This window comes from Myotis yumanensis, unplaced genomic scaffold (genome assembly GCF_028538775.1).
Source record: "Myotis yumanensis isolate MYYU_CA2020_CCGP unplaced genomic scaffold, mMyoYum1.0.hap1 SCAF_2, whole genome shotgun sequence".
Taxonomy (NCBI): domain Eukaryota; kingdom Metazoa; phylum Chordata; class Mammalia; order Chiroptera; family Vespertilionidae; genus Myotis; species Myotis yumanensis.
In genome coordinates, this window is record NW_027223753.1 from 211,773,380 (window position 1) to 211,789,820 (window position 16,441).

The 16,441-nt window shown below is 49.4% G+C and overlaps 1 protein-coding gene and 1 pseudogene across 1 annotated transcript in view; one reads left to right on the forward strand and one right to left on the reverse strand.

Annotated features, from left to right (window-relative positions):
* PCP4 (Purkinje cell protein 4) overlaps window positions 1-15,925 on the reverse strand; it is a 52,834-nt gene extending 36,909 nt beyond the window's left edge. Inside the window, exon 1 of the mRNA XM_070403677.1 lies at window positions 15,818-15,925. Coding sequence (XP_070259778.1) covers window positions 15,818-15,826 — 9 coding nt within the window. The 5' untranslated portion in view covers window positions 15,827-15,925. The remainder of the gene's footprint in view (window positions 1-15,817) is intronic.
* Window positions 1,243-1,916, forward strand: LOC139002337 (serine/arginine-rich splicing factor 2 pseudogene; annotated as a pseudogene).
* Window positions 15,926-16,441: the final 516 nt, after the last annotated feature.

Consider the following 16,441-nt stretch of genomic DNA (forward strand, 5'->3'; position numbering starts at 1 on the left):
TGCCCTTGACTGGAATCAAACCCAAGACCCTTTGGTCCAACGGCCGATGGTCTATACACTGAGCCAAACTGACTATGGCTTTTTAACATTTTATTGATTTTAGAGAGGAAGAGAGAGGGAGAGGGAGAGATAGAAGCATCAATGATGGGAGAGAATCATTGATCTGTTGCCTCTTGCACGGCCCCCACTGGGGATCGAGTCCCCACCCAGCATGGGCCCTGACCTGGAATCAAACCATGACCTTTTAGTTCATAGGTCAACACTCAACCACAGAGCCACACCAGGCTGGGCTAAAATTTATGACTTTTAAGATTAACCATTAGTTATGGTGGCTGTTCTTCAACCAATATTGTACTGAGCCTCTACTTTTGTAAGCATCGACTCTATGGGAAGGTTTCTCTGAACGGTTCCACCCCTCCCAACCCCACCCAACACACACACACACACACACACACACACACACACACACACGGACTTAACCAGCTCCCTGGCCCTCCGTTTCTACAGTGAACGCAGATACCCTCTGTGTGGACCCTGGAGTCCAGTTAATATGATGTGGTTCTGTCTTGTCTACTCCCCCATGCGGCCTGTGAGGAGTAAGGACTCTGTCTTATTCCACAAACTCCAACACAACATGGTTTCTCCATCAATGTGGGTTAAGTGGTATGTGCTGGGGACATGAAAAGGTATAGGAAACACAATCCCTTTCTTTTAAAGTTTCCTAATTTAGAAGGCAGAAAGAAACGTGACTGACAAAATAAGTGATTACTGATTGTACATGCGACGGTTTTGACCATAGAAAGGGCCACCACTCTGCCAGAAGCCGGTCCATCCTTGCTGCTTGACACAGTCGCTGCAGGGAAGAAACATCTGCACAGCACATGTTTCAAGGGACCTTAACTAAGTGCCAGGCGGGTAGTTAATCACTTTAACTACAAACAATCACCCTTAAGCTACATAATCTTTACTCCCTGGAATGGAGATAAGAAACGCCCTAACCTTTGGAATAGAAATTGACAGGATTAAAATCAACTGGTATAAATACAGATGTAACAAGACAATAAAGAACAGAACCTGGCTGGAGAACCTAGCGATTCCACTCGGAAGCCAGTTGCCAGAGGAGAGGCGCGGCGTGGAACCGAGCTAGTCGGAGGAAGCCGCCGCGGCCCCAGTGGAACGCGCCGGTCTCCCAGGGTGCTCAGTTTCTCGACGCGCAGACACAGGGCCCGGCGCTCCAGGGCCATGAGTTACGGCCACCTGCCTCCCGATGTGGAGGGCATGACCTCCCTCAAGGTGGACAACCTGACCTACCGCACCTCACCCGACACCCTGAGGCGTGTCTTCAAGAAGTATGGGCGCATTGGCGACGTATACATCCCGAGGGACCCCTACACTAAGGAATCCCGCGGCTTCGCCTTTGTCCGTTTCCACGACAAGCGTGACGCCGAAGACGCCATGGACGCCATGGATGGGGCCATGCTGGACGGCCTCGAGCTGCATGTGCAGATGGCGCGCTAAGGCCGACCTCTGGACTCGCACCACAGCCGCAGGGGACCACCACACCGCAGATATGGGGGTGGTGGCTACGGGCGCCAGAGCCGGAGCCGCAGCCCCAGGCGGCACCGCTGCAGCCGATCCCGGAGTTGGAGCCGGTCCCGGTCCCGCAGTCGATCTCGCTACAGTCACTCCAAGTCTCGGTCTCGCACTCGCTCGCGGTCGTGGTCCAGGTCTAAGTCCAGGTCAGCTCGAAGATCCAAGTCCAAGTCATCGTCCGTGTCCAGATCTCACTCGCGGTCCCGGTTCAGGTCCTGGTCCAGGAGTCCCCCGCCCATGTCCAAGAGGGAGTCCAACTCCAGGTCACGGTCCAAGAGCCCCCCCCCAAGTCTCCTGAAGAAGAGGGAGCCGTGTCCTCTTAGGCAAACGATGTGTCGACAAGCAACAAAAACAGAAAACAAGGGGGAAAAGGACCCCATGCTCAGTCCATCAAAGAGTCCTTGGAACAGGCACCTGGCTATTGAAAGGGTTATTATGTGCCATTTTGTTGCTGTTATTCAAATTTCTTGCAGTTTGGTAAGGTGAACGACTTCAGATTTCATTATTGGCTTGGATATTTGAGGTAGAATTTCCTTTTTGTTTATATAGTGCTGACTTTTTTTGTTTGAAGTTAAACAGATTGGTAGCCTAATTTGTGACCTCCTGACTTTTAAGGAAGCTTAAGGAAACATGCAACCATTGCACACACACAGCCTAAAGCCGTCAAGAGATTGACTCAGCATTGCCTTCATTCCTTAGAATTAAAAACTTCTGTAGAGAAGTTGGTGTAGATTTGTGCATGTTATTTGCCTTTGGATCTAAATGGTTGTCTGAACCTAAACTCGTATAAAGACTTCAGGTGAAAAGACTTGATTTTTTTTTTGAAAGGATTGTTTACCAAACACAATTCTAATCTCTTCTCTTGTGTATTTTTGTGCACTAGGCACAGTTGTGTAGCAGTTGAGTAATGCTGGTTGGCTGTTAAGGTGGCATGTTGCAGTGCAGAGTGCTTGGCCGTGTCCTGTTTTCTCCCGATTGCTCCTGTGTAAAGATGCCTTGTCGTGCAGAAACAGGTGGCAGTCCAGTTTATTAAAATGCCTGACAACTGCACTTCCAGTCACCCGGGCCTTGCATATAGATAATGGAGCATACAGTGAGCACATCTAGCTGATGAATGATGCACCCCCCTTTTTTTTCTACTCCACTCCACCAAATGGTAAAAATGATCATCTTCATGTATGAACTTAAAATTTGAAAAATGTTAAGGAAGCAAATGGTCTGTAAATTTGTAAGTACTTAACACATGGTGTATCTTTTTTGCTGTGACTAGGGGGTGTCTGGTATATGCTCCATATGTGGAGTTGTCTTGTGCCAAGAGCCTGACATCCTGGGCTGAGAAAGCCCTGTCCCGGGACTACATGCTGACAGGCCGTTCCTCCTTCATCCTGTATTGGCCCCTCTTGCCCTTGTGTCAAGAGGGACCCTCTTCTCACAGTCCATTTGCCCACAGCTGTTGCCTGGGCTTTCTGTTCACGCTGAAGTTGAGGCCTCATGGTGGCCGGTGCCGTGGATCTGTCTCTCGCCCAATGGTGTGAGCTGGGCCCTCCCTGGAGAAGAAACCTGGGTTCCCCAAGAGATGTGACCAAAGCTGGGGCCCCGCCAGCAGGCAAGGGGAGCCCAAGGCAGGTGCTGGGCATGGAGGCCACAGGGGCATAGGCTACCAAGGAGACAGAACTGAACCTCTTGCAGGGGGGCGCTGCCCCTCCCTCTTTCGCACACCTCACATCACCCTGCTTGGCCCTGGAGGATGGCTGGTTAGCCAGAGACGGGTAAGATTCCTCAGGGAAGGAACAACCTAAGACAGGCACAGTCACAGAGGGGCCATCAGGAGACAACTTGGGGGTCAACAGAGATAGGACACAGACCCTCACCCCCCCCCCCCAACTTTGCAGAGGCCTGAATCTTAACCCCTTCTGAGGGAGGTCTCCTGCCCCCTGGCTGCTTCACTTCCCACGCCCAGCTCAGATCGGGACCCAGGTAAAGACAGAGCCTGGCTGACAGCAGCTGCCCTCTCACTGCAACAGGACTTGTTTCCCATTTCTACCTTGGACCACAGGGAAAGGGGCAGCTGAAGGAAAGGGCTGTGTCAGGATGCTGCCTTCTTCCCTTTCTTCTCCCTCTTTTTTCTAAACACTTCCATGCCTTGTAGTTCTTTTGCTTTCTCTTCTTTTTCTCTCTATTACCCTCCATCTCCGCATCATCATCATCCTCCCCAGTATCATCCATATCGGCCGACCCAGAGAGCACAGCTGACTCCTCCCTGGACACCGACACCACCGTCAAGCACGGCCCTGATGGACTCTTTGATGCAGCCCTTCAACTCACTGATGCTTCGGGAAGCCCGTCACCAGTGACACCACCCACTAGCCAGATCAACAAGGACAACCAAACCCCCGACTTGAGGACAGCTGAAATCCCTTGACTGAAGAGGCCAGCAACCTTCTACAGGCTCCTTGTGCACTCCATCCACTATGTTTATAGCTATGCTCGCTATCATTGCCTGTCAGTCTTCTTCTGAGTCATAAACAACCCAATCTGAGAGGTGGCTGCTGATTTACATGCACTATCATTTAAAAAATTAAAAAGGGGGAATTTGCCGGAAGCCGGTCCATCCTTGCTGCTTGACACAGTCGCTGCAGGGAAGAAACATCTGCACAGCACATGTTTCAAGGGACCTGGCGTATATGGCATACTGTTCTTAATATGTTTGCTCACCTTCTTGGCACTATGTGTTTTAATCAGGGTCACCTCTCCAAGAAAGGTTGTTTCCCCAGGTAGGGATTTTTCCCTGAAGTAAGGGAGGGAATAAAACCCCTTAACTAAATGCCAGGCGGGTAGTTAATCACTTTAACTACGAACAATCAACCTTAAGCTACATAATCTTTACTCCCTGGAATGGAGATAAGAAACGCCCTAACCTTTGGAACAGAAATTGACAGGATTAAAATCAACTGATATAAATACAGATGTAACAAGACAATAAAGAACAGAACTTGGCTGGAGATCCTGGACAGAACCTGGCTAGAGAACATGGCTACAGAATCTGGCTAGAACCTGGCTAAAGAACCTCACTATGCTGATCAACTGAACGCAGCCTCCGTGTCCTTCATTCTTCGCCGACTCTGTCCACACCTTTGGGAACCCCTGGACCTGCTGGGGTTGGACCCCAACACCATTCCCTGAGAAAATGTTCTCTAAGAGTTTCATTTGGGGGTTCAGAATGCTCTTTCTTATTCCCACGGAGCCAGGGAGGGTAAGGCAAGGAGTGGAGGTGACTGGTGTGCACTCAAGGCCAGGGAAACTGCCGGGCGAGGCGGAAGAGAACTTTGTCAACAGAGACCTTAAGGAGATGGTTCACAGGAACACACCCTGCCCACATTTGCCATGTTCTCCCTGTGTGATTGGGATGGGGTGGGGCTGGGGTGGGGGTCCGGAGGTCAGAGGAAAAACCCAAGTTTCTGCAAATAAAGTAGAAGATCTGGTGAAGGACAGAATGACTTTGTTATGACTTCTGTGGCTGCCCTTTTTTGTACTGGAGACTAATAAAAATATCCAGGACAACATTATTTTTCATATGTTCCATGTCTAAGTCCTAAGTGGAATTGGGACAAGTGAAAAAAATGGGTCATATAGAGGATATGACAGAAAATGAGACATTTAATAGGATCGGAAATGTGTAAGTGAAGCCTAGACTGGCTTTTCCGTGGGAAGCTCTATGATTTTAAATAAGATTCGCCTTAGGGCACTCACTTCCCTATTTTAAAATGACTACTTTGAATGAAATGACAAGTACGGCCTCCTTAATCCCCTGAATTCTAAGTGGGGCCATAGAAACGACCATCTTTCTCTAGGTCAATGGCCTGTAAGCAGGCTGCCTGCACCTGGGGAGGGGCAGAGCCACCCTGCTCAGTTGCATGGGCTGTACATCTGTGTAGGGTCACAGATCAATAAGAAAAAATAGGTGTAATCAATAGCTAATATCTGATGCTGACATTGTCCCTTGGTGGGTAGGGAAGAGTGGAAGCCCCAGGACACCCTCACTCTCAGCTTACTCTCAGAATACCGCCACGTGCTGCACTGTAGCTCCTCGCGCTCCGTAAGAGGATTTATAGATTATCCGATCTACCTTGAACTGCACTAATCTCCCCACAGTAGGTAAATGGATTTAAAAAATTCCTGCACAGTCACATGCTACAACATGGATGAACCTTGGAGTCATTCTCCAGAGTCAAATGAGCCAGTCACAAAAAGACAAATACGGGATGCTCCCACTTACATGCTGTAACGAGGGTAGTCACCTTCATAAAAATACCAACTAGAACGGTGTTGACCTGGGGTGGTGGGACAGCAAGGAGGGGAGTTGTTTAACGGGTATAGGGTTTCAGTTGTAACAGATGGACATGTTCTGCAGATCTGTTTCTCAACGAGGTAAGAAAACTTAATACTACTGAATTTTACTCTGGGAAAAAAAATGGGTAAGATGGTCAATTTTATATGTTTTTTTACCACAATAAAAAATTCCTGCGTAAAATTTTCACAGATTGAAAACAATACTAATAGTGCCAGCAAAAGCAACAAAACAATGCAAATGCTAACTAATCTTTTACTGTTAGAATATCTTCCTGAGCACCCTTAGGAGCTTAAAAACCACCGTCATCGCCCTGGGCAGTTTGGCTCAGTGGATAGAGTGTCAGCCTGCAGACTCAAGGATCCCAGGTTCGATTCCAGTCAAGGGCATGTACCTTGGTTGTGGGCACATACCCAGTAGGGAGTGTGCAGGAGGCAGCTGATTGATGTTTCTCTCTCATTGATGTTTCCAACTCTCTATCCCTCTCCCTTCCTCTCTGTAAAAAATCAATAAAATATATATTTTTTAAAAAAACAACTACCGTCATCAACTTTGTCTCAAAAAGAAGCGGTTACCCAGACCACGTGAACTATAGATTTCCATGCTTTTCCATTTACAATGAACTTTCACAAGTGTACATTGCGCCTTGACATTTTGGCAAGAGATAATACAGCCATTGCAATTAGCAAGAGATCTAAAAGTATGGTTTGCTTCATCATTCTCTCATTTTTAAATATTTACTTTTTGTGTGTTTTATACCCACACTTAATATATTAGCACATTAGCACTTATAATTTTTAAATACATTTTTAAAAATGTATTGTGCACACATGCTCAAAAATTTATCTTTCCAATATTCATTTTTTGTATGTTTCATAACTACACTTCACATATTAGTACATGAGCACTTATACAATTCATTTTAAAATGAATTTTTAGAAAATGCTTGGCGCATACATGTTCAAAAATTTTTCCGGAGAGGGTGCAGTACCAAAAATTGTGGAGATGCTTATTCTAGAGGAGTGATCCCCAAGGTCCCTGTGGACCCCCAGCCCTTGTTCTGGGCTGGATCTGCGGGAGGGCTGCTGGGATGGTGCCAAAGAGCTGAGAGGCTTTCAATGTCAGCTCTTAACTACTTGCTGATGGCTGTTGTTAGAACAATGACAGCTGATTGTGGGAAAGTCAAAGAAGGGACTGGGTAGGCTAGTGCTCCCCCTAGGGGAGGACGGGTCATGCCTAACCACTGTGACGGGTTTGGGGAGAAGACGTCCTATAGCATAATGCAGCCATTTTCCATGGGTGTACCCCAAGAATTTTATAACACGCAATACCTAACTATGTCATTAGGAGCACTGATCTCTTTTCCTTAGATTGTCAAATTTTAAAAAATGACACCAGCCAGCACAATAGCCGACTGGTGTGAATGCATCAGAATTATACCTATTTTTTTTTGTCAGATCGGCAAAATAATAGTAATAATATATATTTTTGGCGTGCCGCAGAATTTTAATAATTAGTGTATGTGTGTCATGAGATGAGAAAGGGTTGAAAATAGCGGGCAAATGGTTTGAAGTTTTGCTTATTGCTGGCTCCATCTATAGTTCTTTGACACAGATGAAGAGATGCGAATTCTGAAGGCGGCCTCAGCACCCTCGCCCACCCAGGATGTGGGCAGGTTTGTGTCAACACTAGTGTCTGCTGATGCCCTCTCACCCGCAGGGATGGAGGGACAGACACCCGGGATGCTCTGGCACAATTGCTCTCAGGCTCCCAAATGGACCAATTCATGGCCCTGGGGTTTCTCTGTGCATCAACCAAGTGGGGAAATGTGATAGGAAACGCCATGGCACAACCAGCCATTTGCCAGGCTCTAGAAAACTGTTCTATTTTTCTAACGCCTCCTAACAGAACAGTGGATATTACTTAATGAGGAAATTATGTACGTAAGAATCTTAATTTTTTTATGCTCACCCAAGGATGTTTTTCCATTAACTTTTTTAAGAGAGAAAGTAGGAGGGAGGAAGAGAAGGAGGGGGGAGAGAGGGGGAGAGAGAGAAACACCTACCTGAAAAAGACACATCCATTGGTTGCCTCCCACGGGGGATGGGGAGGGGGCGGGGGCAGGGATAAGCCTGCAACCAAGGTATGTGCCCTTGACCAGGAATAAAACGGAACCTGGGACCCTTCAGTCCGAGGGCCGATGCTCTAACCACTGAATCTAACCAGCCAAGGCAAGAATCTTACATTTTCAAACAAGCGTAAGTTCTTAATTAGATTTTAAATATTGGAACTTAGCCACATGGTGGACAGGAACATATGTTGGCTAAACAAAAGAACTTGAGAGAAAAGGAGAATGTATTTCCTTGTAATATTTTTTTCTTGTTTTGTTAAGACAAGTGCTCAAGAGGATTGTCAGCCTCTGGGGTCCTCTTGGCAGGCCTTGTATACAATTAAAATAACTCGTCGCTTGGTGAGAATCTTGGCCGGGGCCCAGGAGGGGTGCTAGGGGGACAGCTGGCTGTGACCTTTGCCACACCTCTCCCCAACAGCTCTGGATTGTAGGACGAGGAAAAGCATAACCTCAAACCAGCCCAGGTGCACACGCAGCCTTCAACTCGTCATGGACTAGTATTTAAGCACTAACATTCAGAAGACGTTGCAGACGGTTGAGGAAAGGATTGCACTATGGGTGGCCTGAGGTGTTTTTGCCTTGGCCAAGCCCATGCTGTCCTCGTCCTCACCCGAGGGGACTGCCACCTTCCAGAGAAGGGCACTCCCTTCCTCTCCACTCCGGTTCCATCCGGATAGGAAAATTGCCTCATTTGCATAGTTGGACTTCCTGGCTCCTTCCCCCTGAGATGTTTGCATGGGGACTTTTCACTTGTGGATGACTACCTTCCTGCTTTATGGCCCTAATTTGTCTTCCTTTTATTTATAAGGTGGCAGTTTAAGAGTAAAAGATAAAATAATGGCATTTAGCAGGTGATCGATTTTTTTCGGCTGGCAATGTTATAAATATGGCCAAGCATTTCCCTCTCAGAAATGGAATGAGAAGTGATTCAGTGAGATTCTGAAGCCTAAGTGTAGGGCTATTTGCAAGGCACAAACAATATTCAGGCAGATTGATGCCTGGAATGTGTGACGTACGCTGAATTGCGCATGTAAAGCAGCCCAGAAATGAAGGCAGGCTGATAGGTGTGGGCCGCTGACAGGCATGGCAAGCTCGCCTGCTCGTGGTACAGACAACGATCTATAGCACCTGGGCATCCCCATCCCCGAAAGGCGCCGCCCCAAACCGCATGGGGAATGTTTCCGAATTCCTATCTATACTTCACTTCATTCCAATGATTGGGAGAGGAGGATAAAGAGCTGGTGCCCGGGGACAGCAGGGGAGGGGGGACAGACCCTCTTAGCCTGCACAGGGGCACAATTCAGCGTCCAGCTTCCCAGGAAACAAATGCAAGTCCATCTCTTTTTTGCATCTGAATTGTCAAATATCCCTGTTTCGAGTGTAAATTAAAATATTTAAATATGCAACTATCATTAAAATATTTGTTTTAATTAACATGAACATTGAGGACTCCTGTTTAACTATTAATTATAATATTTAACTCGGCCACTTGCTTCCTGCATCCTAGAGAGATGCTGTCATCAAAACAGCAGCCTGGCTGACGGCGATTCCGCGCGAGGAGCCACCTTCCCAAAGGCCTGCGTGGACTCTTCCGAGCCCCCCCTAAGCACAGCCAAGGGGGTTTCCTGCCTCCACACAGCGACTGTGTTCCTGGGCCCGGCCCGGGCTCTGCCTCGCGCCTGCAGTCCCTTTTGTTTGAATTTCATAGAACTTACCTGATGTGAAATAGTCACCAGGGACATCTGTGAACCGCAGGATATGAGAATTCCCCGCCCCTCCTTCAGCGCCCTTGACATTTCCCTAAATGTCAAGAGTTCTGTCTGTTGAGATCCTCCCCAGTTTTTCTCATTCCCTTGGCCTGCCGGGAAAGCATTTGCTTTGCATATGTGACAATGCATCCCTTTCCAGCACACAAGGATTTACATGGCGAACACAGGTTTCAAGCCAGGAGTAAGACAGAACTTCTCTTCCCCAACCCTATTTCTGCCACAGATCTCAACATTGAGAAAAGAGGGTCTGGTCCTTGGTCACATGCATTGACCAATCCACACCCCGAAATCCAGTTGTCCATCCAGTAACTGGACACCACCAGCTGCCAAACCAGGAGCTAGGCCTTGTGAATGAAAAAACATTGTCCCTGTCCTCGGAAGTTCACCATCTAGGTAGGATAACGCTGATAAACAAAATGCAACCCGCCCTGGCCAGTTTTTCTCAGTGGTTAGAGCATCGGCACCCAGACTGAAGGGTCAAGGGTTCAATTCCAGGCACATATCCCAATTCTTGGTTGCAGGTTCCCTAACCCCAGTAGGAGCACGTGCAGGAGGCAACCAATCAATGTGTCACTCTCATTATTGATGTCTCTCTCTCTCTCTCTCTCTCTCTCTTTCTCTCCCCTTCCTCCCTTCCTTCCACTCTCTCTAGAAATCAATGGGAAAAATATCCTCGGGTGAGAATTAAAAAAAAAAAAAATGCAACCCATAATACTTGCTATGGACTGAATGTTTGTGTTTTTCCAAAATTCGTGTGGTAAAACCCTAATACCCAAAGGTAATGGCATTAGGAGTGAGGCCTGTGGGGGCTGAGTAGGCGATGAGGGTGGGGCCCTCATGTACAGGATCAGTGCCCTTATTAAGGAGACCCCACCGAGCTCCCTCACCCCTTCCATCAAGTGAGGACACTGCAAGGCGTCCGTGACCCAAAAGAGGGCCCTCACCCACCCATGTTGCACCCCTATCCTGAACTTCCAGCCCCCAGAACTGTGGGCAATAAATTTCTGCTGTTTATAAACTGCCCAGCTGTGGTATTTTGTTACAGCAGCCGGAACAGAATAAAGCCAACACTTTAACAGCGTGATCTTTAATGCTGTGTTTTCTTCAAATATCTGCCAAATATAATAAAAAACCTGTGCATACGCAGCCCCTAAAATCCTTCTTCTCCCTCAGTAGGAAGCCCTTTCCAGAAAGTCATTCTAAGTTAATGAGAAAGCCCCAGGCTGGGGCTCTAATTATTCACGGGTTCAAAGAGTGTGGGGTGCCCCGTGGACGGAGCACCGGCCACAGACAGATGGCGAACGCCCTCTGCCTAGGAGCGCACCTCGAAGACAGCCTGAGAGCAGAAATTAGAATTTCACAAAATAGCCGAAACCGGTTTGGCTCAGTGGATAGAGCGTCGGCCTGCAGACTGAAAGGACCCAGGTTCGATTCCAGTTAAGGGCATGTACCTTGGTTGCGGGCATATCCCCAATGGGAGATGTGCAGGAGGCAGCTGATCGATGTTTCTCTCTCATCGATGTTTCTAACTCTCTATCTCTCTCCCTTCCTCTCTGTAAAAAAATCAATAAAATATATTTAAAAAAAAAAAAAGAATTTCACAAAATAATGCGGAGAGTGTTCATCATACATTCAAGGCACTTTCCATCACAAAGCCCCTGTTCCCTTGTCATCGCGATCACATATTCCACTGAACCTTTAATAAAATCAACTGTAACTCATTTATTCAATCTTTCCGGGGGGAAAACACACACAATACATCTTGCACTCTTAGAATTCAGAAAAGAAAAACAGTGCGAGTTCTTAGTCCCACCGCATTCCTTAATGACATGCAGGATGCAGGGGAAAAATCGTGTGGCAACCCCTTGTCGTCAGCCCCGCAACACATTTGCATGCTTAACTGGGCCTCTTCTCCGTTAGGAAAAGTCGGACGTCGAACCCAAGTCGCAATGGGTGTCTTTTTAGACCTAATATCTCCAGTTAGAGGAGAGAGGGTCTCTATCATTGTGTGACATAGCAAAACCATTTGGATCTTGCTGGGTCTTCTTATATCTTTACCGAATCACACCCCCAAATATGGTTAAAACTACATGAGACATTGAATTGTCATTTGGCCTTCTGTCCTTGGGGGCCAGTGGCAAAATCCACATTGTGTGCCCTTACCCTCAGGATCTGGGCTTAACTGGTCAGAGACACACAGTTCCTCGCAGACCTAATCACCCCTCCATCTGCCTGGGTTTAGTTCACTATTACACCGTAAGGGACACACAACCATAACCGTTCTCATTCTAGGTCTGTTTCCTCTTACTGTGTGTCTCACCGGCCGGTTGCCCTGATGGCTAACTAGGTAAGCCCCAAACCAGTGTCCCATGATGTTTTGTAACCAATGGCTACTTTCGACGAAGGAAAAATTGTGTCTTTCCTGTGCCCTCCAACCCCCCGCCAAGACTGAAGTGGGACCAGCCACCCCTGCTGGTCCAACACAATGATGGGCACAGCCTTCTGCTCTCCTTAGCGATGTCACACATAAGCAGTAGCTTCCGATTCCGTGCTAAGGACAGACATGTGAGTCGAAAGATGTGCCCTCAAATGTCCTTGGAGTGTTCAGACCACGCCTCTGACAGGCACAGGCCTTCTCTTGCGGCCACTGTCTGGATGGAAGAAATGGCCATGACCCTGGCGCTGAGTCACAGCGTCCCATCCAAGCCGATGAGAGAAAGGAGCCCTTGACGGGAAATAGGAGGATTGGGAGGCGGCTTTCCCAGAGGGGTCTCCACCCTAATTAATAGCTGTCAGCCGATGCCTCGGGCGACCCGGAACTCCCCTCCCTCACACACAGGGCAGTGCTGCCTCCTTATGAAATAAATCAGCTCGCCGAATGTTTCCCTTTATGGGTGACATCTCGCACTGGCTCTCCTCAATAACTTCCTTTGCAAAGCAACTTGAAAAGAGGCCCCTGGCGAAGACAATGAGACACGCTGTCATTGTTTGTGGGACTCTTTTCTTCAAATCATGTCAGGTGGCTAAGCAAAGCGGGCTTTCACTCCTCCCGGGGCCTGGGCGTCCGGCGGGAGAGAGGAGGCCGCTGTGTAAATTGCACTTGGCGGCCAGGCTCCCCGATCCGGCCCGTGCACCTAAGCCTGCACTGTGATCCCTGCTAAACTATCCTCCAGCTCATCTCCGAGCTGCTGCAGGCACAGCTGACAGGCTCCAACACCGAGATGTAAATTAGACGCCCCCACACGCCACCTCCGCTCCCTCGCATTGCCCTAACTTTGGACTTGACTTTGCTTGCTATACTTGAGCTGCTCTCTTCAATCACATGTCATTCCCCCCGAAAAGCGTTGTCACGGGGGATACAGAAGACAGTGTGTTGCACAGTCACACAGCTTAAATCGAGCTCCTGACTCAGTTTCCCTGCCCGCCTTCCCTTAAAGACGGGAGGACCAGGAGGAGCAAAGCCCTCCCCAGGGGCATGTGGCCCTTGGAGGGTCTCTCCGCCCAGCAGGGCTCATGCCCTGGCCCCGGGGGCTGCTGGGAGCTCGGGAAGTCTGCAGCGGGCACTGAACCCTGACATCTGGCGCAGGATCCATGGCCCACCAGCCTCCAATAAATCCAGGAGTCAGAGGATGGCGGGCAAAATCCTGTGCCTTGACCCTCGCAGTAATGAGGTACACGCCTAAGCCAAGAATCATCTGAAATCCGTCCCTGCTTGAGAGTTATTAAAACTAGAAGCCCCTGTAACTCACCCAAGAGGAAAAGCTTGGGGGGCAGGGGGATCCGGTTCCCTCCCCAGAAAGGAGCTTCTGTTCAGCTTTATTAAATGTTTTAAGCAGATTTAAGTTTTAGTCCAAGGACACATTCCTGCTCTCCAAGGAGCACCCCACCCCCCACCCCCCAGAAACTGGGAGGCCAGCCAGAGAGCTGGGGGCTGGGCTGGGGGCCAGAGGGTGGGGGCTGCGCCATGGGCGGGGGAGATGGTACCAGAGTGGCCAGGGGAGGCGAGGGCAGGGGTGAAGGGTTCGGTGGGCAGCAAAGGGAGGCTGTGGGATTTTGTCAACATTAAAGGAACGCGTTTGCCTGCCAGCTCCTCTGATGAAGTGCAGGGGGCAGGGCTGCACTCCTTTCACGAAGCAGAAAGGAGGTTGTGACTCCAATCGAGGGGTGAGGTCTGGGACACTTGCTCTCTCCCGGGGGACCCGCAGTAAGAGAGCCCCTCGGAGCTGGGCATTCTGGAAAGCTCATGAGAATGACGCGGGGCAGAAGGAGAGCTGGCAGGAGGCCCGCCGCTCAGAAGGGTTCCTGGCAGCTGACTTGTTCAAAGAAAGGGAGCCCCAGGGCTATGCCGCTTCCAAGCCCTTCTTCCATATGAAACGTAAACCCCACTGCACACAGGCAGCCCTTCTTGTTGCAAGCACGGGGAGCTGACACACATAGAGAAGCTTCTGGCATCTCCAGGGAGTCTAGCAGAAAGCCCCCGACCCAAGCATGCAGGAGACGGGGGGGGGGGGGGGGGCGGGGGGGGGGCCTGGATCTCACATCTGGATCTCACATGCCTGTGTCTGCTCCGAGCCCCCACCTCCTTTTCCTCGGCTCCCACCCTCCTCCTCCTCCTCTCTCTCCTCTGGCACCTGCTGTTCAGAGAAGCCCTCATGCGCTTGGCCATCCACCTGGCGGTCAGCTGCCCAGCATTGCAGCCCGTGTCCTGGGCCTGTCTTTCGCCTGCTGGTGGCTTTGAACTAGTTGACCTTGAACTTTTCTATGCCTCAGTTTCCTCATCGGTCAAGTGGGAATACTACGAGCACCTATTTCACAGAGCTGTTGGGAGGCTCAAATAAGGTAACATGAGTGGATGCTGGATGCCCAGCTGGGCTCTGAGGCCGCCGGGCCACTGGGAGCTGCTGCCTGGTTACTACTGTTGTTGTTGGAAGGGTTTCCGCCGTTCCCTCCTCTCCCCATGCTCGCCTCACCCTCCTCCTCGCTCAAGCCCTTGGCGCCATCCCCAACCCCGTTCCCACATCTCCCCCGGCTGCGCCCGCTGCTCTTCCTGTCGTGTTTACATCCCAAGCCACCCATCAGAGAGATAAAAGCGGTGAAGACACATTTTATTTCTGAAGTTGTTAATTTTACTCTAGACTTCCAAAAAAGGATCACCCATCTGTCAAAAAAAAAAAAAAAAAAAAAGAGAAAGATCTTACAAAGTCATTATTTGAGCGCCAACCGAAAGGAAGTGAAAACGGACCATCTCGGTCACCGAGTCGCATTAGAGGGGGTGTTGCATGACCCAGATCTGCCCCCTTGGAAAGAGAGAAAGAGAATATGGTCTTTTAAAAAATAAAACGAGCCCCAGCAAAACCGATTCTGTATAGACATATTCAGAGAAGTGACCTTCAACTTAAAATTGCCCCTCTTCCAACCAGCAGCTCCCGTCTTAGAGCCACACACCTGGACACGCACGGTTCGTCGGCTGGGCTCCTTCCCGGGACTCCGAGTAGCTGCAGATGCTGGCTGCACAGCCTCCGCTTCCCCGCGCTTCCCCGCACCGAGCAGCAACACCCCTTCGCCACGCTCCCCCCAGAAGCCGGCTCCCCAGCCTGCCTGCCTGCCTGCCTGCCGGAAAGCTGTCCCCCAAAACAAACACGGGGGAAGCAGCACAGATCTTCCGGAGAGCCTCCGACAATCAGCTTCCTCTTCTGAGGGCTCAACCCCAAAGCGCTTTCCAAAGTCACAATTCAATGGGAAGCAAACAACGCGTCCCTTTCTCTTTTTAAGGCGAATTTTTAAAAGTTGCAAACTTAACCAGTCCCTGCCCTTGCCCTGCAAAGCAAGCCATACACAGTGCTGGTCTTCAGAGCCAATAGTTACAGGGCTGCCTTCACAGTTCCAGAGATAACTGAGTCCCTTCTTCCCCGTTCCCTCATCCCACCCCCACCCCCGCTCCCCAACTTTCCCTTTCGGAGTAGAAGTGCCGCTCACCTCGCTCATGATGCTTCACCACAGCTCCGGCCCGGTCCTGCCGCTCAGCACAGAGAACTAACTGCTCAGGGGTCGCTGGCTGCTCCGCCGGCCCTGGCTTTCCTCTTAAAAAGGGCTGCCCCGTGGCATCATGCCTCCCTGAGCCAATGAAATGCATTCACCTGTCTGAGCAGCTGGCAGACATCTGAGAGCACACAGGGCCACCTAGTGGACGGAAGAAGGAACACGCCCCAGGTCACGGCTCCCCATTCTGTCAGGGAGAGGAGAAAAGGTTTTCTATAAAAGTCAAAGCCAGAGGTACAAAGACTGTTCATTCACACAGGGGGGAGCGGGATGTCAACCCATAGAAAACATGTTTTCAATGTCAGCGCAAAGAAGGTTCGTGTGGGTTTTTTTTAAATATATTTCTTTTACTTCAAAGAGAAAGGGAGAGGGAGAAAGAGAGAGAAACATCAACGATGAGAGAATCATTGATTGGCTGCCTCCTGCACACCCCACACGAGGGAATGTGCCCTAACCAGGAATCAAACCATGACCTCCGGCCGGCGAAAGTTCATTTTTTTAATTTTATTTTTCTTTTCTTTTTTTTTTTTTTTAATATATTTTATTGATTTTTTACAGAGA